At 39.9% G+C, this 24,558-nt stretch overlaps 2 protein-coding genes across 4 annotated transcripts; one reads left to right on the forward strand and one right to left on the reverse strand.

The window, feature by feature from the left end:
* The first annotated feature begins 21 nt into the window (after nt 1–21).
* Nucleotides 22–12,247, forward strand: erp44 (endoplasmic reticulum protein 44). The gene is made up of 11 exons (XM_044208654.1): nt 22–177; nt 3,235–3,307; nt 4,385–4,424; nt 4,762–4,877; nt 5,767–5,951; nt 6,069–6,184; nt 6,300–6,474; nt 6,695–6,806; nt 6,896–7,037; nt 9,095–9,197; nt 9,301–12,247. Exons 1-11 carry the CDS (start codon nt 118–120, stop codon nt 9,409–9,411), a joined length of 1,233 nt encoding a protein of 410 aa, XP_044064589.1. The 5' UTR covers nt 22–117; the 3' UTR covers nt 9,412–12,247.
* On the reverse strand, nt 11,705–23,273 carry stx17 (syntaxin 17). 3 transcript variants are annotated; one of them, XM_044208659.1, is made up of 7 exons: nt 23,050–23,273; nt 21,169–21,377; nt 20,999–21,064; nt 18,266–18,589; nt 17,043–17,093; nt 14,824–14,910; nt 11,705–12,776 (listed from the first exon to the last, which is right to left on the reverse strand). In XM_044208659.1, exons 2-7 carry the CDS (start codon nt 21,289–21,291, stop codon nt 12,522–12,524), a joined length of 906 nt encoding a protein of 301 aa, XP_044064594.1. In that variant the 5' UTR covers nt 21,292–21,377; nt 23,050–23,273; the 3' UTR covers nt 11,705–12,521. The 3 variants fall into 3 exon arrangements, with proteins under 3 accessions (XP_044064594.1, XP_044064592.1, XP_044064593.1); XM_044208657.1 differs by having other exon boundaries at nt 18,266–18,592; nt 23,050–23,267; XM_044208658.1 differs by lacking the exon at nt 23,050–23,273 and adding an exon at nt 22,964–22,984 and having other exon boundaries at nt 18,266–18,592.
* Between the last annotated feature and the right edge of the window lie 1,285 nt (nt 23,274–24,558).

Here is a 24,558-nt window from a genome sequence, read left to right on the forward strand (position 1 = left end):
GTTTCCGTGGTCACCGTGAGATTGGTTCGCCATCGGTTTCCTGCTGCAGTAAGAAGGGCCGCGTCGAGACAGACTGGGAAGACTCAACACCACCACCTCCAATAACTATACTGTACAATGAAACTGTTAACATTATCTCCCTCTCTCGATATCCGCTTTGTCACGGTTATATCGCTGGTAAGCATACATATTTCAGCTTTGGAATATGCAACAATCAGGCTTCTTTAGCTACAAGAGCAAGCTAACGTTAGCTAAGTAACGTTAATTAGCCTGCCGCTGGATAGTTAGCTGCTAGCTAACCGATGAGCCTCTGCTGGCATGAGACGTGGCTTTTAAAGTGGCCAAGGTGACTAGCGAGCAAGCTCACTCGCTGCTGGAAGTGCAGTTATTTCGCAGGTTCACTGAGGAGGCCTTTTGACTGGGGTTTACCAAACGAGTGCCATAACTAATCAAGTTATCCAGCTGCAATGTCAACTTAGCCGGTAGTGTTGAGTAACGTTAGCTGTAGTGTTATAACAAACCATAATCCACTTTATATAATCAAGCTTTTATTCGTATTACAGACTGTATATTTCTAATTTTTTAAAAATGAGCTAAAGTTGGATTCTTTATAACTTTGTTGAGGAGGAGTGAAGCATCCAACTAGCACTGGGTGCTACCACATAATTGACAGCAATGAGAGAATTGCTAATTGCGAGCATGGTTAGTTTAAGCGTTTTGTTTATTGAATGGGTTGGTCTGCTGTGTTTGATCAAGCATAATATTTGTTATTGTACGGATGCACGAATTTATTGTCGGACTCTTCGTGTATGTGTCTCTGAATGATGCTCGCCGGTTGGTGAATTCCTCTGTTGTGGCTCATTCTCATTGGCTGGCAACCCGGAACTAGACATAGCGCAGCAGTTTTGGTGTGAGAGTTTGGGCCTGAAATGAAAACTTACAACTTCTCTCCGAGCTGCAGAGCAGTGTCTTGATTGGTCTAACGACAGCAACTGTAGCATTTCATACCAGTCTAAAGCTGTGACATCCTATATGGCAAAAAGGCACAGTGACTGTTTTGTTGAGATGGTTCAACTTTCAAAGGGAATCAGGAAATATTTTCTATAGAGCTGAAATGATTAGTCGATCGACAGAAAAATTAGCTGCAACTATTTTGATAATTTATTAATTGTTTTAAGTCATTTTTCATGCATAAATACTACTGGTCCCAGCTTCTCAAATGTGAGGATTTGCTGCCTTTCTTTGTCATATATCATTGTACATTGAATATCTTTTGGTTTTGGACTATTGTTTGTATAGCAAAAAGCAATTTCAAAACATCCCACTGGGCTCTGAGAAATAGCGATAGGCTTTAAAAAACCCCCAACTATTTTGACATTTCATAGACTAGATTATTAATCATTTAATCAAATACATAATTGGCAGATCCTAATTTTACATCAGGAAACATTTAAACAACACTAAACTAAGGGAGGGACAGTGACAGTTAAACTCATGAAGCAGTGCAAGAGCTGGCTATTTCACTGTTTGAAAATGTGCAATGTTCCTTAGAATCCATATTGGTATTAGTGTCAGCCCAGAAGATCACTGTCGTACATCCGGTTTGAAGAGGATCTTGAGTCTGCACAGATCACAACAGATAAACAGATAGTGGAGGCATCATTTTAAAGCATTGTAATGTTATAGAAGTGTTGACTACAGTGGCTGACATTAAATAGGGGCAGTGGGCATCATTATGATGCAGAAAAATATGGGATTACCTTTGCAGCCTTAATGAAATAATTTAGTAAAAGAGTGGAAGCTTTGATCATGTGGTCCTCTTTGGTCTTCTTCTGTCATGAGAGAGTTCATTCAGGCTACAATTGCCTTTTTTATTTGCATCTCTGTATTTTCAGTTGGCAGTCAGCACCTCTCCAACATTGGTGTCTTTGCCCCATTTCACCCTCCAGTGAATGTCATTTTAGCCCTTAAATTTTCTCTGTGCCGATCTCTTTCATATAGGATTCTTTTATACAGCGTTGCAATGATAGCTGGAATTCAGAAATCCCCAGTTGGTACATCATAATTACAACCTTATTCTTTCCAGTGAAAAAGATACAAAAAAATGGATGGCTGCAAGATTTTAGTTTCCTAACATAAAATGCTGTTCCCCAGACAACAGCTAATATTCAGTGATATTTGTGGATGCAGATTTTTTACCACGATGTGAGCAACAGTAAAATGCTCTTTTACATTTACCATAGTAGTGATTTTGCAGACTTAAGGTCATGCAATTATTAAAATCAAACCTCAGTGTTTTTAATATTTTTTTATGACATGATGTGGAATAATTGAATCTCTGAAAACTCTTGAGCACCCTGCCCAACCTTCAACTTGGAATTTCTTTGGAATCTCTTTGACATGTAGCATTAGACCAACCATAGTTGTAGCCCATTTTCTCTAACAGATAAGACATCAGAGAAAATGTCTGACAAAAATAGGATGTTTGTAAAAATATGTGCAGTATCATTGTGTGTAATGGCCACATGAGTAAAGAGTGACTGAAATATATGCAAATACAGAACATACAGCCAAAATGAAGCCTTAAGGTGGCTCACTCTCTATGATTCAGTGAAGAATTGAATGATCTAGGTGGAGCTCATAATCAATGCTGCGGCCTCATTTAAAGATGACAGATGATGTAGTTTGGATACCTTTGGAGAAATGTGGGCTCAAAACACAGTAAGAAATTAATGCTGCTCTACTGGGCCATGTTTTGTCACACATTTTGAGAAACATATCAAAGTTAAAAACACTGTTTCTTTGGATACTTTATTAAAGGAGAGACTGAACACATATTCTAAAAACACTTGTCGACAGGTTCTGGACAAACAGGAAATATTAAGGGGAGAAAATAATATAACATTTTGCCTGGGGCAAAACCAGGAAAAAGAGATTACACCTCTCAGCTTTCCAGGGACACATTGGGGGTTCCACAGGAGGAGTTGGAGAAAGTTGCTGGTTAAAAGGACGTCTTGGCTGCTAAGGCATGAATTTGGTACTATGGTCTGCACTTTACACTGTGAGAGCTGGTGTTTAGTCACGCTGTAGATATGCTGGTTAACAGTGTGCTGACAGGCTTGTTGGTTCACTCAGTCTTTAGTCAGCTATCTTCAGAATCTTTTCTCCCCTCCCCCACATATTTGTCTTAACTGTCAGTAATTGCTGATCTGTCTCTTCCCTGTGTGTCTGTAGGTGATGGGCCTCTCTACTCCTGGACAAGCAGAAATCACCAGTCTGGACTCAGGCAACATTGATGACGTCCTAAGTAAGGCATCACACTTTACTGTTCAAAAGTGACTTAAAGGAATAGTTTGACATATTTTTATTTGCTTTCTTGTTGAAAGTTAGATGAGAAGATTGATACCACTCTCATGTCTGTTTATTCAGTAGAAAGCTACAGCCAACAGCTGGTTGGCTTAGCTTGGCAGACAACAATTTCATCAATTGCATCAGCATATATCATTTATGAATACAGGAATTATCCTTTAACAAAAATAAAGTCCAATTGGCATTGGCATTGGGCTTTTTAAGCCACTCGTGAGGATATTCACAATTATCCCGATAATGGAAATTCACCGCGATCAGTTTATCGTGAGTGTTTTTTATCCCGATCCACGATAAAATCATATATCGTCCCATCCCTACCAAGAACATTATGTTTTCAGTCCATTTTGTCAGACTGTTTGCATGTCTCTCTGTTAGTTAGCAGGATATTACAAAAGTCACTTAATAGAGTTCACTGAAATTTGGTGGTCAAGGAAGAACATGGCCCATTACATAATTAGTAAACCTTTTACATTTTCTAATGACTCCTGAACTGTGAGGTGGAGAGGCAAAGTTCCCCCTTACCCCGATTCCTTCCAACACATATCTTCATATTGGCCACAGCCATTGCTGCATGCCTCCCACAGATGCATCCAATATTCACCAGGTGTGGTTACTAAAATATTTGGATTACCTGGAAATGTTTTTTTAATGTTCTGTACTGTTTTCTTAAAAATGTCACATTGTTGCGGGTCTGCCGTACTTGATAGTCCTTGGCCCTTGGCTTACCTTTTCACCAAATAAAAAGTTTATGACATTTCACCAATAGGTGCTATGATAGATAAATAAATGTATATGGCTATAAATATTTGTTACTGAAGGGCTCTGTAATAGCTTTCTTGTTTAATTTTTTTACTTCAGTGACAGAAAACGGAGGGGTTCAAGATTGATTTGCCTAATTAATTTTACAAGCAAAACATACATTTATGAGTGTATTGAGAAATGTAAAGAGGTTTATATTTATTTCCTGTTTGTTTGTGTGTGTGTGTGTGTGTGTGTGTGTGTGTGTGTGTTGCAGATAATGCTGGGGTGGCATTAGTGAATTTTTACGCAGACTGGTAAGTGTGTTGTTTTTCTCCCAGTCATTGGACCTCTGTATATTATGTCAGTGATGTTTAAATTGAGTTTTGCTCATGATGAAAACGTTTCCTGTGAATGCCACATGTTGTCATCCGCAGTAGAGATTTTGTTGATTTATTTTTAAAGGATTTTTACATAGTGTGTTTGTTTTTAATCTCATATATTTCTGAACTGGAACTGTTGTAGGCAAAAATCATTCGACAACATGGTCAAATACTGCAAAATGTAGTCCAGTGGATTCAAAAAAATCTATTTAATTAACTTACAAAATATGGAAATCCTTTTGACCTCACACCACTCCCCTCCCCCTTACAGGTGCAGGTTCAGTCAGATGCTCCATCCAATTTTTGAGGAGGCATCGAACATAGTGAGGGAGGAGTTCCCTAATACCAAGCAGGTGGTGTTTGCCCGTGTCGACTGTGACCAACACTGTGAGTATTACTTACCTTATTATTATTTTTTAGTGTTCTTTAACATTGTCAAGAAAAGTACCAAACAGCAACATACAGATGCAACTAACAATTAAATTTGAAACATGAAAAAATAATGAGAAATGCCCATCACAAGTTACCAGAACCATATATAATTTATTCATTTCATCAGCAACCAAAGTATTTATTTCATAAACATGTGAAACAAAGACAAACAAACTAATCTTAATCTAATTTTGAAGCTGAAACTGGAAAATGTTTGAATTTTTACATTATAGCTTACTTAAATGTTATCCAAATTATTATTATTATTAGTAGTAGTATTAGTATATGGGATGGTGGTTGATCTAATACCCTAAACTGCTATAACACCCTCAATTTATATACAAGAAACAAAAAGACGCGCACGCACACACACACACACACACACTCTTGCTATATTTGATGCGCATACGTACACATGGATGGCCAGCACACCAAAGCACAGACACATAAACCGTCAGCCTCAGCCTTTTGAGATAAAGCAAATTAAAGAGAATTATTGATGACCTGCAAACTGTTTGAAGACTAATGACAAAACTGCTGCTTCCTGTGAAGACGGGAGGCTTAGAGACACCCCGCAGGGAGATTGACACCTGCCACATGCACACACACACACTTGTTCACTGTGTGCAGAGAGAATATTTACTCTTGGTGGGGGGCAGCTTTCATGTGGGAGATCAGAGCTCAGGGCTGACTGAAGGCAGTGTTTTCAGACTGAGGTTTAAGCGCCGTCTCTGTCACTGCTCTGCTCCTCATCCACCCATCCCCATGTGTTTTTACTCTGCTTCTTCCTCTTCATCAATTGATTTGTCCTTCTTTACTTAACTTTTCCTCTGCCTCTGTGTAGCGGACATAGCCCAGCGGTACCGCATCACCAAGTATCCAACATTGAAGTTGTTCCGCAATGGGATGATGATGAAGAGGGAGTACAGGGGTCAGAGGTCAGTGGCGGCCATCGCTGACTTCATCCGCCAGCAGCAGGTCGACCCTGTGAAAGAGATACACTCAATGGAGGAGGTTAATACTGTGGATGTGAGTGGCAAACACAAACTCTGTGTCTATAAAAAATCACACATTTCCACAGTCATTGTAAAATAAAATGGTATCATTTGTTTTCTCAACACTTTCTTTTGCTTTCTTATTCAACAGAGGAGCAAGAGAAACATCATAGGTTACTTTGAAAAAAAGGACTCCGATAACTACCACTCATATGAAAAAGTTGCCAACATCCTTCGAGATGACTGCACGTTCTTGGCTGCCTTTGGGTGAGACACAGCACCTTCTTTTGATCTATTTCTAAGCATTCAAATGAAGCCCATATGTAGGCATTCTTCAATTTCTGTTTATCTTAAACTTTTTTTAACTGTTTTACTCTTATAGTACTGCATGTGAGTCCGAGCGCTTCGGTGGAGACAATGTAATCTACAAGCCTATGGGGGAAAGTGTCCCTGACATGGTCTACCTCGGCTCACTCACTAACTTCGACCTGACCTACGCTTGGGCCCAGGACAAGTGCGTGCCTCTGGTCAGGGAGATCACCTTTGAAAATGGAGAGGTTTGTTACCTGCTATATCATATAGAGCATTGTCAGCTTGATAATAATCTATTGTTTTTTTGGCTTTTATGGTCTGCTATTAGATGTATAAATCTGGATATGTAGATGTACATATAGATATTTACAACAGCCTGGAGGGTATTCATAAAGTCCGTGGGTAGTCCATCTTCTGAGCCATGGAAAGGCCCTGACGCAATCTGTCTTTGTGTGTGTTTTCCAGGAGCTGACTGAAGAAGGAATCCCTTTCCTCATCTTGTTCCATGTTAAAGAAGACGCGGAGAGCTTAGAGCAGTTCCAACATGAAGTGGCTCGCCAGCTCATCAGCGAGAAAGGTGTGTGTGTGGCATTTAGCACCTGTCAGGGATGTGAATTTTAGTTGTGTACAGACATGGTGTTCCTGACATTGGTGTCTCCTCCTCAGGGTCTATAAACTTCCTGCACGCCGACTGCGAGAAGTTCCGCCATCCTCTGCTCCATATCCAGAAAACTCCTGCTGACTGTCCCGTCATCGCTATAGACTCATTCAGACACATGTATGTCTTTCCCGACTTCAAAGACCTCGCGTAAGTACCACCTTGCACTTTCTCTAAGATGATTTAGTTTTGTGTGTGTGTGTGTGTGTGTGTGCGCACACAGCAATTTAGTCCTTAAAATTAGATGCACAATGTTGTCAATGTCTGATAAACGATTTAACTGCGTAGTCATTTCAAACAATACCAATATATTTCATTTCTTTTGCGATACCATCATGTGTGCATCTCTCCTTTTTAAACATTAGGAAAAAATTGTTTCATGCAAAAAGAAATAATCAAATATAAATCCAACTGTGATTAACAAATGAATCATTCACATGTCAAATTCAGCATTCTTTTGGACATTTTTGAGCATTAAAATTGTTCATAACAAGATCTCCTTAAATAAAGTTAATTTCATTACACACACACACACACACACCATAATCCACTGTGCACTCAACACAGAGAAATGTCACACCTCCTAAAATCTGTCCTTTATGAATGGGCCAGGACACTGGAGCTAATGTGACATGATTTGGCACGTGCAATAAGTGCTAAACTAATCCAGTCTAATCTAATTTAATCTTATTTATTCAGCCCCCCCAACACCACCACCACTCTGCCTCCCCCAGTCCCCAATCAGAGTCTGATCAGATAGGCAGAAGCCCCCAGGACTGACCAGCCCTCCACAACCTAATTACATCACATCACCACTGCATGTAGCACACAGCTTGTAATTACATTAGCGCTGTGTGTGTGTGTGTGTGTGTGTGTGTGTGTGTGTGTATGTATGTATGTATGTATGTATATATATTTATTTATTTATTTATTTCTGTGTGTGTCAGCATGCTGCTCTGCAACACAGGGTTAGCTGTGACTGGGGACCAGGTTCGTCTGGGTGATATATAAAAAAAAGCTCATGACCCGTTGTTAATAAGCACACTTCACAGGACAGCATTGATATGGATTAATGCTGCTTCATGACACGTCTGCAGAGACTAATGTCCTCTGCTGCTGCCAAAAGCTGTTTAGTCTCATATCAACATTGACCTGCTCTGTAGTTCAAGCAGGTCTGTCTCTATTGCTGAACTTTGTGTGTAGGAATGCCTTTGTCAAACACACCATTAATGGGCCTCATGCAAGAGTACAAACAAACTTCATGAGTGGTTCAGACCTGTTATTCAGTCATGTACAGATAGTCTGCCTCTCTTCACAAGGGGAAAACACTTAAGAATCATAAATAATGCCTTAAATGTGTCAACAAAATCATAATCAATCATAATCATCATAAAAATAGTTACTTAAATAAACTTAAATCTAAATTAATATTTGTTCACATCATATCACCATCATGGGTTGCAAATTCACTAATATTTATTAGTTTATATTTTTGCATTATGACTTGTTGTTGTTGTTGAGGGGAAATTCTAACAGCTGCCTACGGGTCTTTATGCAGGTTATACATCCTCCGTTAAAACACCTGGCAGTGTAACATGACCTACTGTATAATATGCTCTCGTCCATTTACCTGACTGTCACATCCCCTTGACTTCCTCCCATTATGGACTACTTTGCTTTAGAAAGATGTTTTTGCATCTAACGTAATGTCGGGGCGGGGCAGCTATGGCTCAGGAGGTAGAGCGGGTCGTCCATTAATTGCAGGGTTGGTGGTTTGATCCCCGAAGTGAGCAAGATAGCAGGTGCCTTTCATGGCAGCTCCACCGCCATTGGTGTGTGAGAGAGAAAGTGTGTGTGTGTGTGTGTGTGTGTGTGAATAGGTGAATGAGAGGCTAAATTGTAAAGAGCTTTCTCTGCTAAGGTAGAAAAGTACATATAAGTGCAGTCAATTTACCATGTCAGACCATTCCCTCTTTATTTCTGTCACAGTACAGCGCTGCTCTAATGAAGTTGTTGACAGCAGTACTAATGATATTTTCTACCAGTTTCAGTTCCCTTAATACAACTACTGACTACTGACTGTTTGCTGATTTCCAACAGCAGGACATGAAGCTCTCCGGAAGAGAGATTTAGGATAAGAATACAAAAATGTTCTTTCATGACGTCCTGTGTGTGTGTGTGTGTGTGTGTGTGTGTGTGTTTTCCAGTGTCCCTGGCAAGCTGAGACAGTTCGTGTTGGACCTTCACTCTGGAAAGCTGCACCGAGAGTTTCACCATGGTCCTGACCCCACAGACAGCACGCCAGGAAAGGTCAGACAGCAGCGTCAACACGCACTACGGAGTCACTGAAAGTTGGTTTTGCTATGTCATGTGAAACTTGACTGTTCGCTTTGAATTTGATTTTTACCCTCAGGAGGAGACGGGAAGAGAAGTGGCCAGCAGCCCTCCAGAGAGCTCGTTCCAGAAGCTGGCGCCCAGCGAGACTCGCTACACCATCCTCAGACGGGACCGCGACGAGCTGTGACCTCAACGGCCTTCCAGTGATCCTGTGACTCAATGCCACGCCCCGGGGTCAGGGAGGGGGTTAGGGTTGGGACAGGCCAGCGGGACAGAACAGCAACACCCAACACCCTTACTGAAGAGAGAGATAGAGAGATGGAGAAGAGGAGAATGAAGAGGAAGGAGGAGGAGAAAAGAACAGAAGGAGGTGAAGAGAGGAGTGCAGTCCACGACACAACCATGTTGGAATAACCTATATTTTCATAACTCTTTCACGTACAATTTTTATTTTGGATCAAAAAGGAAGTGGGGTAAAGAAGAAAATGTGTGAGGGCAGGGGTTAGGGGCATTAGGACATCAAGAGAAGTGTTTTTACTTTTATTTTTTGGAGCTTGTAAATATGTTTGTGCTACATGGGAGTCTCATTGTTGGTCTAAATTAAATGCAGAGTTTTCTTTATTTTATTTCTTTCTTTTTCATCACCTGGCTTTTTGTAGAAACCACCCCCCAGAACAGTTCCCTCAGTCCAGTTGTACGGTTCTTATCTGTGGGTAGTCCAGTTCAGCCTGTCAGCCTGACCTCATGGCTGCATCTCAATATGACCAACTCTAGTCTAATTCATTTGTATAGCACAAGTTATAACAATATGCCTGTTTGAAGTAGCTTTATCTCCATATCTTCTCCACACACGGAGTTCTGAAGGAATAGAAAAATATTTTGAAATACTTGGTAGGGGTAACATAATTTCAAACCATGACTTGAGACAGAAGATAAAGAGACAGAGCTACTCCAGCCTATTGAGATGCACCCCTTCTCTCCCTGGTACTAAATGGCTATAGAATATGTCTCTTACAGTGCTTATAATAAGTATTGCCCCCTTTGACCTTTTTCATGTGTTACTGTTTTACACACTGAATCACAGTGGATGTAATTAGGATTTCTTTTTTTAAATACTATAATGTCAAAGTGAATGAGCTTTTGGCCATCATACTAAATTCTGTGTTTAGTATAAGCCGAACACTGCACAATACTAAAAACACACCACCCCCATCATGAAGCCTGGTGGTGGCAGCATCATGCTGTGTGGAGGCTTCTCTGCAGCAGGCCCTGGAAGGCTTGTGACAGTAGAAGGTTAAATTGATGCAGCAAAATACAAAGAAATCCAGGTGAAAACTTACAGCTAAAGATGTATATTTTTTACAACAAGACAACCCCAAACATAAAGCCAAATCTACACAGGAATGGCTTGAAAACAAACATGTGAATGTCCTGGATTGGGTAAATCAGTGTCCAGACCTTGGTCCAATCCAGAATTTTTCAGGACTTTATAATTCCTATTCACTCAAAGTATGAGCATGTAACTTGACCAAAGTAACTTGAAAGGTTCTTCTTCGAAAAACCTCTCTTTGAAGAATTAGTGTCCAGATGTGTAAAGCTGTTACAGGCCTAATGAAGTAGACCTAAGGCTGTAACTGTTGCCAAAGGTTCCTCTATTAAGTATTGTCTTGAAGGACATAAATACTTGTGCAATCAGGAATTTTATTAATTTTGTACCTAAGACCAATTCGTAGAAATTTCTGTTCATTCTCTTAAATGCTGATTACCTCCACTACTGTAAAACAGTAAAACATTAAAAGTCAAAGCGGGCTGGATGCCTTGTAATGGCACAGTATTTGCCCTAACACCCCTGAGTTGTGATCCCAGGAATCAAATAGAGGAGAAAAAAAATGTTTTGAAATGGTGTACTTTAAAATGATCACAAATTTATGAAATGTTGTTTTTGCTGTTACCTGAAGTCAAATGTGTCATCATGCTGGGAGAGAAAAGACTGCGTCCTTCCCAGTGTTTTAAAAAGCTGACAGAAAAGAGGAGAAAACCCATGTGATGAATGGTGGAACTTTACAGTCTGCCACTTTATACAAGTTCTCTTAAAACTGGTTTTGTCTCTTTATATGTCTTTGAGGTTTTGGTACAAGTCTAAGTCCCTGAGATCCACTAAGCATGAATGAATCCAAAAGCGGAAGCCAGATTAAGAGTGTGGGGGACCCATTGCTAGGTTTGTACTGTGCGCCCTGCCCTTCCATAGAAGCCAACAGATGCCTGCATAGTGACATATCAGCTCACATACGGGGGGGGGGGGGGGTATGGAGTGTGTTGCCATTTCTAAACCAGTCATCTCAGAGGGGAAGAAGAGTAAAAAAATGAAAAAGTAAATTAAAAACCATTTTACAGGATATTAAGTTGTCTGATGTGTTGTATGTCAGTCTCTCTGACCATTACTGGTGTTACTGTTCTATTTATCCAATGAATTTCATTAGTGTTGAAAAGAAACATTTTATTGAAAACCAGCAGCAGTACAATCAATACATGGCAGGTTTTTACACTCCAATCCCTGAAGTGATCTGGACAGTGGCACTTTGGCGCTTTTTGTGCAATGTTGCTCTCACAAATATATATACAGTATAATTTAAAAGCAGGACCACTTGAATTTACATTATTAAGTATAAGTAACACCACAGTGACGGTAGGCAAAATAAACATTTTCTCCATACATCATTATTATTGTATGTATTCACATTAGGATATTATTTTCTGCATAAAAGGAATATTGAGGCATAATCACTGGTGAAAAAGAATAATTTGAAAAAAAGATGCTAGCTCGAGGAACACACAAACGGTGTTCTTGTTAGTGACAGCATTTGACAGAATGGTTGGGTTTGTTAAATTAATTTATTTGGTGCCAAAGACTTCTTTAAGTAATGAGATGTGCGCACAGCCATGTCAGGCTGACACAACCACACACTAAAAACTGTAGTGTAAATAATTCCTCAACTGTGTTCAGAATAAAAAAAAAAAAATCATTTGTGTGTACAAAATTAGATTAATGTCCTCACAGAAACACCATTCACATCCGAACGTCAAAGGATCTGACTCTCAAGTAAAGCTGTTATTACATAATTGTTTTACAGCTGTGCTTGGTAACCACAAAGCTTGACGATGACGTCTAATATTGAGTCTCTTTAAGGCAATGTGAGCACCGCCGGAGGTCTAGTTTGTTTCTGACTGCTCAGTCCATACTGACGCCTCAGTGATTAGCCAGCACCTGAGATCAGAGGACGGACCAGAACTGGTGGGTCATTTGTCCTTGCTTGACTCTGGTTCAGATGGTGGTTCTGGTGGTGGTGCAGTCAGTTGTTTCATCTGTATATCCACTTGGGCTTTGTGGTGTTTCCGGACCAGGTTGCCCCCCGCAAACCCCAGGGCGCCCCCTCCCAGAGCAGCAGCCACCCCTGCAGCTTTGAACCCAGCCAGCAGGCCAAGTGGACCTCCTATTACACCGCCAAGCAGTGCCCCAGCAACCGGCAACACCGCCAACTTGTAGCCCACTGCCTAAAGAGACAGGAGGAAGAGACATGTTCTAGCTTAATTTAACACCCACATACACACACCTTTGGAGGCATTAGTACTTTGTGGCTTCAAGACACGTCTGCGATAGAGTTTGGATGTGTCTATCCTTTCATGATCATACATCGACCCACACAAACAAGCCTGCAAATGTAAATCAGCACTTCCATAGCTGCATCAAAGCATTTTCATTATCTTAATTTAGGAGAAATCAGAGAGATGTGGCCTGTGTGTTATTACGGCTGTTATCATCAGAGTAGAAGGTGCTCTTTGCTGATGACAATTAATGACACACACACACACACACGTACACACAGGGACACACATTTGATTAACACTTCACCATTAAATTAATCTAGTTCAAAAGCTAACATTGCGTGTCCCCACCCCTGTGGCAGTTGAGGGAATTTTAATTTCATCTGAGCTGAGTTAAAAGGACTCTGGGCACAGGTTGTAGAGGATGGAGGAAATGTGGGTGTTGTGTGATTGTGTGTAATGCTGTTTGACCTGATGACAGATTACAAGCTTTCAAACACGTTAAAACATCTGACATCCCTCTCATCTGCTTTATCTCTCCAAGCCCCCTCGTCTAATGCGCAGCCCACTACATCTACCAGCAACCTCACATACAGGTCTCTTTGTTTGTGTCGCCATTTGGGTAATTTTAATTTTAATTAACCGTTTAAAAAGAATATTTCATTATTTGAGGCAATTATTTTAGAAATGTTTGGACTAAAGTTCAAATTGTTAAAGGGTCGGTGCACTAACATCACTTTAGAAAACTGATTTTCTCACTTACCGTTACTTGTATCTAGCCATGCAGATGGTTTTGGTTTTATTTGCCTAGATTTTGATATATCAGTCTGAAATTCCTGGTGCCATCCCAAGACAATGGAGGTGAGTGGAAAATTGTGTGAGCACCATTAAATTACAATCAAAATAAGTGAAAATAAATTCCATTAATTTGAAAATTGATCATAATTGTGCAGATTATCCAGAGTAATGCAAACACTTTTTCTAGAAAGGGATATTGCAGTTGAATTGGTTAAATGTCATTTTTCAATGCTTTGAGCACCACAAATAAAATCTAACTCACCTCAATTCTAGTTGGGTGGTGGCAGAAGTCTCAGTAACCAGGACAAATCAATATCTGCATGGCTACATACCACTGCAAGTGAGAAAATGGTTTCTTTTGTAATTTAGATGAATAGACAGCCATGGCAGACCTGACTGTATAAACAGTATGAAAATGCTATTTTTCATTTCAGGTCATTTACTGTCCAGTGTTAGAATTTTCAGGTTTTCCTGGGCACACAGGAATCACGACTCCGTGTCAACACCATCTCTGAGAGTCTGTAATTATAGTCTAATTACATCACACCTCCTTTATGTTCCTAAAAGTGTGAGCAAAAAAAATTGATCAAAATAGACTACTTCATCTGACAGATGAGCCTTTCTTTCCTTTCCTTTAATCGCAAACAAAATACTGAGAGTAAAGTCAGAAAAAGTATTTTTTTGATAAACACAATCCTTGGCAGAAAACGGCTTGCCCTGGTGTTTGTGTGTGTGTGTGTATGTTGTAGATTGTCAAAAACAGGTGATTCATTCTGGGTATTACAGTATTACAAAAGTTCAACATTTCAAGTGTGTAATATGTGTGAAGGGCACTGAGTTGTCCTTCTGAGTAACACTCAGGGTGTAAGAATGTATTGAATTGATAATGGAAGCCTGAATGCTGCTCCTGAGAAACTATTAAACAGTCATTCAAACCTCTCCTTAATGCTGCACTGACACACACAAACACCTAGACCCTCTCTTGTCACCCCACTCATCCTACCTCTCTATCACTCTTCCTCCCCTCCACTCCTCTGTCTATTTCCTTAATTGCAGCTTTCCTCCGTATTCGCATGGATCAATAGGGACAAACGCTGTGGAATGGCTGGGAGGCAAAGTGCCATCGATCTCCCCATCTCCCAAACACTACACACAAACACACACGCATCAGATCATCAGGACACACACACATACACACCTTCCCCAGGCTCTTGGTCCCCTCCTCCACGTTGGCAGCGGCTGTGTTCACGTTGTCCTCTATGCAGTCAATCTTCTCCTGCTGGGACTGATGCACAGGGGTTAGACACACACATACACATATTAACACACACACACTCAAGCAAGCACATTCACCTACATATGCACACACACGTGTGTGACAGAGCAACCACCTGTTGTGTATTACGTTGTTTTGTTTTTTTATCTGTCCAAATTCTGCTCCACGGCACAAGTTACCAACGGGAAGGGTGTGTGAGTGTGTGTGGAGGCTGTAGGTATATTCAAAGGAGATTTCACTGGGGGTGGGGTCATACGGTGTGTGTGTGTGGCATTGTGTAGATCTCATGAAATATTCAGAGTGGCAGCTGTCTCTCTCCATGTGAAGGCTGGATGGACACAGTGACCAAACAACATCCAGAGCACTTTTCTCCTCTTCCTCCTCACCTTTCCTCAATACCGCGTCTCCCTCTTTCCCCTCGTCACTCTACTGATTATTTTCTCGATAAATCATTTAGCCAATAAAACTGTGAAAAAAGCCCATTATTATTTCCCACAGCCCAAGGTGACGCCTTCAAATGTTTTGTTTTATTCAACCAACAGTCCAAAACCCAAAGATATTCAGTTTACAATGATATAAAACAGAGAAAAGCAGCAGATCCTTACATTGGAGACACTGGAACCATCAAATGTTTGGCATTTTTGCTTAAAAAACAAGGAGCCCTCGTGGCTTGAAGAACGCAAGGAACGTCCCTGGTTCGAGTTCGGTCAGGGACCTTTGTTGCATCTCTCCCTCCCTCGTTTCCTGTCATATCTCCACTATTGCTATATAATAAAAAAATTATAAATAAAGTAAAAATAACAAAAACAATTATTTGATTATCAAAATAGTTGTTGATTAATTATCTGCTGGTCAACTAATCAACTAATTGTCGCAGCTCTAAATAATAAGCCTGTAATATGTCCTATAATGTGGTCACACGTTTTGTTCATGAGCTTTGGTGAAAATTAAGAAAATACGCACCAGGTCCATTCAGTAGTTGTTGGCTCAAAAAAAGGGAAATTTGAACACCTACAATTCCATGACAACTGGGCAAAATCCATCTACTGAGGAAAACTGTGTGATTTGATTGAAAGCTCCATGAAATTGACCTTGTAGTGAGAATGTTTACTACATTTGTCAAATTTTATTTAATCTTACCTCCTGAGTAGGAAGGTGAAAGCTAGTGTTGAAATAATCTTTTGATTAACTGATTTGTGCATCTACACAAAATGTATCTATTCCAGTTTAGGTAAACAATATTATAATATAATAACTGTTTTGAAGCTATGGTAATCTTAAATGAAATGAAATCAAATAAATTGAAAACTTAAGACTCTAGTGACTTGGTGATGGGCATTTGCCCCTACTGTTGACATTTTCCAGAGTAAATAAATAACAAAAAATACAATTACATTATAGGCTTATGATTGAGCAGCCCTAGAAGACACACAAAGAAAAAACGTACCGATAAGAACACAGACAAACACCGGAACAGCCAGTAACATGACGCATGAACAGAAACAGACACAACCACACACTCACTCTCACTCAATATTTCCACTGTGGCTGAGCGCTGGAATATTACTCCCCTAACGGCGTCTTTCACCCTTGAGACACCACAACAACATGTCTATGCTCTTTCTCCCCCCCCATGCCTCTGTCTGTTTTTTTACCCTAACTACATCTTCACGCTCTCTTTCTTTTTCACTGTTAATCTCTCCTTCACTCTGCTTCTCTCTCTCCATCCCTGAGGATAGAGTGATAATCTGAGCCGTCTGTTCTCCACCTGCTCCAATGTATCCCTTGTTACCCACCTCTCCCCCTGTGGACAACCCACCGTCCTTCCCCAAATCCCCCCTCTCGCCCTCGTCTACTCCTCAATGTCTCCTCTAGCCTTGGTGAAGGGCCTCTGGGGCCCCAGCAGTAGTCCTGAGCCGATCTGTGTAACCTCCTCTCAGAGGAGCCTTACCAGGCAACACAAGCACACATGGTCAGACACACACCACTTCCTGGAAACGCTATAGGCAAACTACTTCTGTCACATTGTTTTCGTTCACAGGGGTTGCTGTGCACACATGTAGACAGAGAAATGCATACAGCGTCGAAATGTGAATGTAGCAGCCAGGAAGCACACAGCAGAGCTGAGCGTTCATACTCACATGGACGAGCAGAGAGAACTCCGTCACCAAACCACTTAGCTCCTTCAGATCCTGAGAGAGAAAAACATACCGTATTTATTTCATTGTGCTGCTTATCACACAAATCTACAGCTACAGTTTGTCCAAACTGTCGGTGTCAACGATTGACAATCATATTAACTAATGAGAGTGAATATTAATGTGCGTTGTATGTATCACAGTGGAGCAGTGTGCAATAGGTGCGTCTGTAGGAAAAGGTAAGGGGTCAATTGCATTAGATGATCTTGCAATAGTGATGAATAATGCATGTAACCATAGCAACGTTTGGTACAGACCAAGAATGGAAACTACTTTCTTGTATTTTGCATTTAACGCTTTGATTTTAATTCAACATAGGCCTTTTCACACAAAACATTTTGACACGTCACAGTAGGAAATAATAAAATTAATGATGGCTGAATTCCACTTAGCTGCTTTGGTTTCAGGGTCCTGGTATTGGTCATGCTGGCTCACTGTCACACTGTCATGGCTTACTGGGACACATGAACAGAACAGAGCCATCATTAATGTTATTAGTAACACCTGTGCTTTTCCTCTTATGACAAGTCAAAAATGTCTGCTTATTGTTTTGCATTTTTCTCCCTCTGCACATTACTTTCATAACCTTTCAGCTGTTATTTAATAGACCTTTCATTCTATGCATTTTCTTTTGGATTTTCTTCTCTACCCATTTTAAAAGGTGAAAAATTAGCATTGGCAGCTATTATTAGACTCCAAATTGATAATGACATCTACTGATAGCAAAAAACAAACAGACAAACAAAAAAGTAAAAAAAACTGTTATGAATCATTATTATTGTTGTATATCAGAGTTATTTTAGAGATATCTTTAGACAGCATTTTGGGGCATAGTTTTGTTGTTTACTATGGTTAAAGCGAGTTTAATAAAGCTAAAAGTGCTGGGCTGAAAAAATACATTCACCTCCTTTGTTTATGATCACATGGACAAGGAAAAGAAAGACTGTAAACATGGAGGATGACGCTACACCACAAGAGCTAAGATTTGAGTAGCGCCTGTCCAAGTTAAATACGAGCTCTGGCCCTATTTTAATTTCTTATTTTACAGGAAGGAGTAGACCTTACTTTTAATCTAAAATAAGTATAAAATAGGGTATGATATCCAGACTGTATGTTAGAGTACTGTTCAAAATGTGGAGGAAATTACTGGGTCCAGACATGCATACTTCTTCCAGGTTGTCCCAGGACTCAGCAGCACTCTGATCAGCAGGGATTTCTGGAAGGTGGAGCTGAATTTGCCTGCCAGACACCGATTCCTCGCCCACATAGTCATCAGCATGGCAACTGCTGGACACACAGCTGGATGGCTGAGCGGCAGGTGGTGGTGCTGACACAGGCTGAGGCATGGGGTTAGAGTGCAAAAGCAGGAAGTCTCGTGCGGCGGCTGATGCCCTGTCCCTGACTGGCTTGACAAGTGCTTCCATAGCGGCAGCGTCTTCGGCACGGACCCGAGCGCACAGCTTCTCCATCTCTCTGATGTTAGCTCTCAACTGCTGCAGGGAGACAGAGAAGAAGCATGTTTCTCAGTAAGATTGGGTGTCATGTCTGAAATATTTCAGAGGTGGACAGACAAATAATTGAATGAAATACAAGGTACTGGGATGCTTGACTTGATTACGGGACGCATGGACAGACAGAAGGACAAGCAAACCTGTGGTTAAATCTAGCTGTCACAGCAAAAACATACAAGATACAGATAAGAAGAGACAACACAGCATAACAAACCATTACAATAATATCAATCTTTACTGCCATGTTACCTGGTAACATATCAACACAAATCCACAATCACAACCAATTCTCTCTCTTTTGCCTGTTGGAAAGAAAGAAGTGATCATGCTGACAGGTTCAGCAGCCCAGTAAACTGTTCTAGTGATGTGTGTGTGTGCGTTGGGGGTTGTGGGCTTAATAAGGTTCAGATATGAGACTGGGGAAGACAAGCCCTCTCATCATACCGTGCCCTGAGGGTGACAGGAGGATTACATCCCAGCCATCAGCCCTCCAGCCCACAGCACGACCCGGGCTCAGGGGGTCAACACACTGCCGATAACACATTCTGCTAATTACACGACATGAATAAACATACATCCATACACTTGTCCTCATGTGCATAAAACTGAAAAACACACTGATTAACACCGAGACAGTCAGGTCAGGCACCTGTCAGCCTGCAAATTAACCGTGACCCTACGAAGCACAAACACACAGACAGACCAACCAAACACATACTTAATAGCAGATATTCATAATAAAACAGTATTGACTCAGCTCCCCTGTCTCAGTGTTTGCTGTAGTTGCTGTGGTTAAGGTAGGTACTGAGTCTGCCTGTGCCTTTCTCTTGGGGGTTAGCTAGGCGCTAGGCTAGTGGGAGTAAATGTCAATCATCAAGTAGGGGGGAGAGACAGCACTCTGTCTTTCTGGGAGGGCAGATGTATACAAAGCAATGAAGATAAACAGACAGACTAAACAGAATGAAAAACATACTCAGAAGGACACACCTACTATCTATCAATCTATCCGCCTACCTACCTACTATCTATCTTTCTATGCTATGGAACATAAGCACAGTGCCAGAGACAGCACATGTATACACATGTACACACATCTGAAGCAGAGTAGCCTAACCCCAACTCTGGATTACCACCACGAGAACATGGGAAAGCACTCTGTGTGTGTCCCTGGGGTTTGCAGGGTAATGGTGAGAGGATAGGTGTGCGCCTGTTTGGAGTTATTTCACCTTCAGAGAAATGGTGGCTTCCAGGCAACAACATCCCCTGAGGCATTTCACACCCACCATGTGAACAAGTACGCAAGTACTTAAACACACACACACACACACGCGCGCGCACACACACACACGAGATGGCCCGTTTGAGGTTTGGTAACAGCTCTTTTCTTGTCCTGATTTTTAAGAGTGACTTTCTATACAGAGAGTTAATTCCGTTATAAATAACTGATCCAGTCTTTCTATGTATTTCATATGTTTGTATATGTATACACACACAGAACAGAACTTTATTCTATATCAATAGACTTGACAGATTTATTCTATTGCTTTCAACCACCTCTCTTTGCCTTCCTCAGCAGATGGAGTGGCTCAGTTGTCATGGAGATGCTTTAGTTGTTATCAAGGTGACCTTAGAAAGGAATTCTGGTCATGTAATAACAAAGGGTCATATATGGGAGTACACCTATCTCAAGACTGGTCTTTGGCACCGGATACTTCGGTCATGTGATAAAAAATAAACTATAAACAATAAAAAATAAAGGAAGGCCTGAGAATTATTTAGTCAAGCTGCTGTTTTTCGTTTTTCTGTTGAATAATGAGTATCATTCCAGACACTACAATATTCACTTTGCTCATTGTGGTGCGGCAGGGTTCAGTTGCTTAGGTCATACACCAGTATAAGAGGTGGACAGTTCTCTCCTTCACTCATATACTTAACTGGATAAAGACACCACTCGCTCTCCTGCAACTGGTCTTCACTTTTGATTTTCAAACTGGAAAAACTTGATCAACACAAATCAGGAAACGTTAAGTTTCTCTAAAACTGAGCTCCAGACAATTTGAGACAAAAAATATACTATGCATTTGCAGGGTCATGCATTTTCAGGAATTTCGAGAGGCAATGAGTCACATCATCATCTAAACAATCCTCACATTCACATATCCGCAAGGCTCAGACTTGAATAATATAGCAAATGCCTTTGTGATGACATGGAGGCTAGTAGTTAGGGATGTGAAGTTTAGTGTTATGAAGAAACTTGATTTTGTCATATATAGCTTACTGGTTAACAACATGACATTGTGACTCACATCTTCTGTTTCACAAAATTACAAGAGAATGTTGATTACTGGCAGGCCAATTATTTGGAGTTTACAGAGTATTATCTTATACCTGAACAGTTCTGCTGGCATTGATATGCTCCTGGTGAAGGCGGTCCCATTGCTGGCTCTGCTGGTACTGCAAAAATGAAGGAAAAACTATCTGTTATCCATCTGTGGACTGGAAGGAAGAGTGTGGATGTGAGGGTGCGATCATGTGTTGAGCCAGATTTCAGCCGTCACCTTCAGTATGTTATTGTGGTGTTTCTGAAGCCTCTCCAGGTCCGTGGGTAAAGCGACTTTAATGAACTTGTGGATTGGTGCCTCCAGGCGCCTCAGTGTCAGCTTGTTGCCTTCCTCTGCCATGTGTCCTGCTGACTGCCCACAGCCAACACCTCTGTGTAACTTAGACACTGCACCTGCTCAGCCTTATCGCACTGCCCCCACAGACACTGTAAATACCAGCAGAGTATGATTTAATAAATACATAAATCAAATCAAATTAATAAACCCTGTGACACATGCAAGTCTGCCCACACATTTAAAATTGGCACCTCCATAAGACTAATAAATATTTTTCTTTTGCCATCATCCTTTTAGTGAAAGAAGTAACTGCAAGTTTTACTTTCTGACAGTATAACATCTATGCTGAAACGATTACTCGATAAAACAATTAGTCGAAAGAAAATGAATCAACAATTTAGATAATGGATTGAACATCATTTATCAAGCAAAAACGAACATTCAAAAAACATTCTGTTTCCTTCCTCTCAAAAATGAGAAATTGCTGCTTTTCTCTGTTATATCATTTTAAATTAAATACTTTTGGGTTTTGGACTGTTAGGGTTAGTTGTTGGACAAAACAAGCAATGAATGAATACATCACCATGGGCTATGTGGAATTGTGACAGGTATTTTTCACTATTTTCTGATGTTTTCTAGACTAACAATTCATCAGTTAATTGAAAAATAACTGACAGATTAATCAATAATGATAATAATAAATACTCTTGTTGCAGCCTTATATAACACTGTACCATGAAAATGTTTACAATAGTTTTATGATACACTTACAGTTTAGTCAGTGAGGGTTATTTTTTATGGTTATTAGAAGCTGATACCAATATCTACTACGCTTTTCTGACAAGCCATTCTTAGGGTTTTTGTCACATTATAGTTTTATGTTTCAGAAATTGTGTAACATAAACGAGTAATGTGAAGCTAGAAATGAAACAGCTTGTGAATCCTGACATTACATCATTTTATTCCTTTCAGCCTAGTTTTAGGAGAGAACTGGTTACATCTCCTTAACTGTAACACCTGAATGGCAGTGGTAGAAGAAGTATTCAGATCTTTTACTTAAGTAAAAGTAGCAATTCTACAGTGTAAAAATACTCTATAACAAGTAAAAGTCCTGCATTCAAACTTTTCAAAGTAAAAGTACATAAGTATTAGTATCAAAATATACCTAAAGCACCAAAAATAAAAGTACTCATTATGGAGAACGGCCCATTTCAGAATGATATATATTACTGGTTTATAGTTAGTGATGCATCAATGTGTACATCACTTTAATGTTGCAGGTGGTAAAGATGGGGCTAATTTTAATTACTTTATATACTGCTGGGTAACTTAACCTATAACAATATATCATAATTTATTAGTTGATTTATATTTTGTATTAATAATATGAACCTGCAAAGTAACTAGTGACTAATGTTGGCAAATGTAAATGTAGTGGAGTAAAAAGTACAATATTTGCCTCCAAAATGTAGTGGAGTAGAAGTATAAAGTACCATAAAATGGAAAGTACAAGTCCCTCAAAATTGTACGTAACCTAAGTACAGTACTTGAGTAAATGTTACTTTCCTGCTGAATGGAAACTGATAATGCACAGATCCAGTTTGGCAACAGCTGGCTAGTTAAGTGACGTTAGCTAAATGAACGGACTAGCATGCTATTAGCTGTTAGCTACGTACTGAAGCTAACAGCTTCGTGTGCGGTTTGATAACTCTTCAGACGATATTAGCTAACTCACTGATTTAGCCAGAAAATCTTGAAACACGTCTACTGCCGACCATCAGTCAGGTAAACAAAACTTCAACGACATATGGCGACACTTACCGGTGTTAATATTATTCGAGGATATATTTTATATTCACTAAAGACTGTTGTGAGCCTCCGTACTGTTGAGAAAATTAACGATTATCTACAATTATTCATTTTCGGCAACGCTTTCGGTTTGTTTCTGACACTTTGTTGTTTGTAAACAACTATCTTCCCAGTGCCTCCACGAATAGTTTCCGACCATAAACCAGCACCAACAGCACATTGTGTTCCTCATCACTGTGCCCCGTGATAGTATCCCTAACGACAAGTGAGATTTCTGAAATAATCTTACAGGCACTTACAGTGTTTATTTATCGTATTGATTCTACTTGATCGTGTTGTTTTGTACCAGAAAGGTGCAGTATACAAAAGAAAGAATAAAGAGTTCATAATAATTATACATCGTACACTAGTGGTCACCAGTTTCTGCTATCAGTTAAATATTCGATCTAAATACTATGGGGTTACGGCTTTATTTTTTTTGGTAATTTGGGGCTTACTTTGACTACTGCACACATACAGTATGTCAGTTTTTAAGGAGGATTATAATTTTCTTTTCACACTAAATATAATATAAAAACGGACTAAATGGATAAATAAATTAGAATAAAAGGGGTTTAGTGTTCTCCATCAGAAATACAACATAATTTTGATCATAATGAAGGGAGATAAAAGTTACAGGAAATATAATTGAATAGTTAAATGATTAAATATAACAAAACAAGAATTTGGGGGATTTATAATTTATTTTAAATACTTAAATATACTTAAATGTAAATATATTAAAAATGTTTTTTTTGGGACTAGTCAAACATTTCTTAAGTGGGTGGGGTTTTGCTGGGGGTCTTTTGGACTTTATAACCTCAAAATTTTCCTTGCTTAGTGACTGTGGGGTCACTATATGTAGTAACATTGATTTAAAATTTGTGACCTTTCAAAATGCTTCACAATTAGTCATTAGTCAACAGCTAGACTATCAAAATAATGTGAACATGGTACAATTTCAAGCAGTGGCAATATATCAAAAATTCCTAATAGTATGACTGTCTGTATAGAAAGTCACTCTTAAGGTCACAGCCCTAGTCCCAACATAACACAGATCAGATTTATAGTTATCTGATTAAGGTTATAGCAAATAGATGAGTGGTTAGATTTAATTTGACATATTTGCAAAAGTTTTTTGGCATTTCCATTTAGCTTTTCACAGTTGGCTGCGTATATAAACAGCATCAATCCTGTGGAAAGAAACATTATGTGTGATATTTTTGTCTGTATTGTGTATGGATGAGAGACTAAGAGAGAGAATTGGGGTTCCCCCTCCTCTACTCTGAGATCAGCCTGTGTGAGTGGGTATATTGCATGTTTCCACTTCTCTTCTTCACCACCTTTTACCTTTGACATTTAGGCCAACCCCCCACACACTCTTCCCTCAGCGGATGCTCCATGCGAGGGGCCACAGTAAAACACACAGTCCCCAGCTACAGGGGATTTCCCCTGGTGCTGTACACATAATGTGTATGTGTA

Source organism: Siniperca chuatsi, linkage group LG9 (genome assembly GCF_020085105.1).
Source record: "Siniperca chuatsi isolate FFG_IHB_CAS linkage group LG9, ASM2008510v1, whole genome shotgun sequence".
In the NCBI taxonomy this organism is placed as follows: domain Eukaryota; kingdom Metazoa; phylum Chordata; class Actinopteri; order Centrarchiformes; family Sinipercidae; genus Siniperca; species Siniperca chuatsi.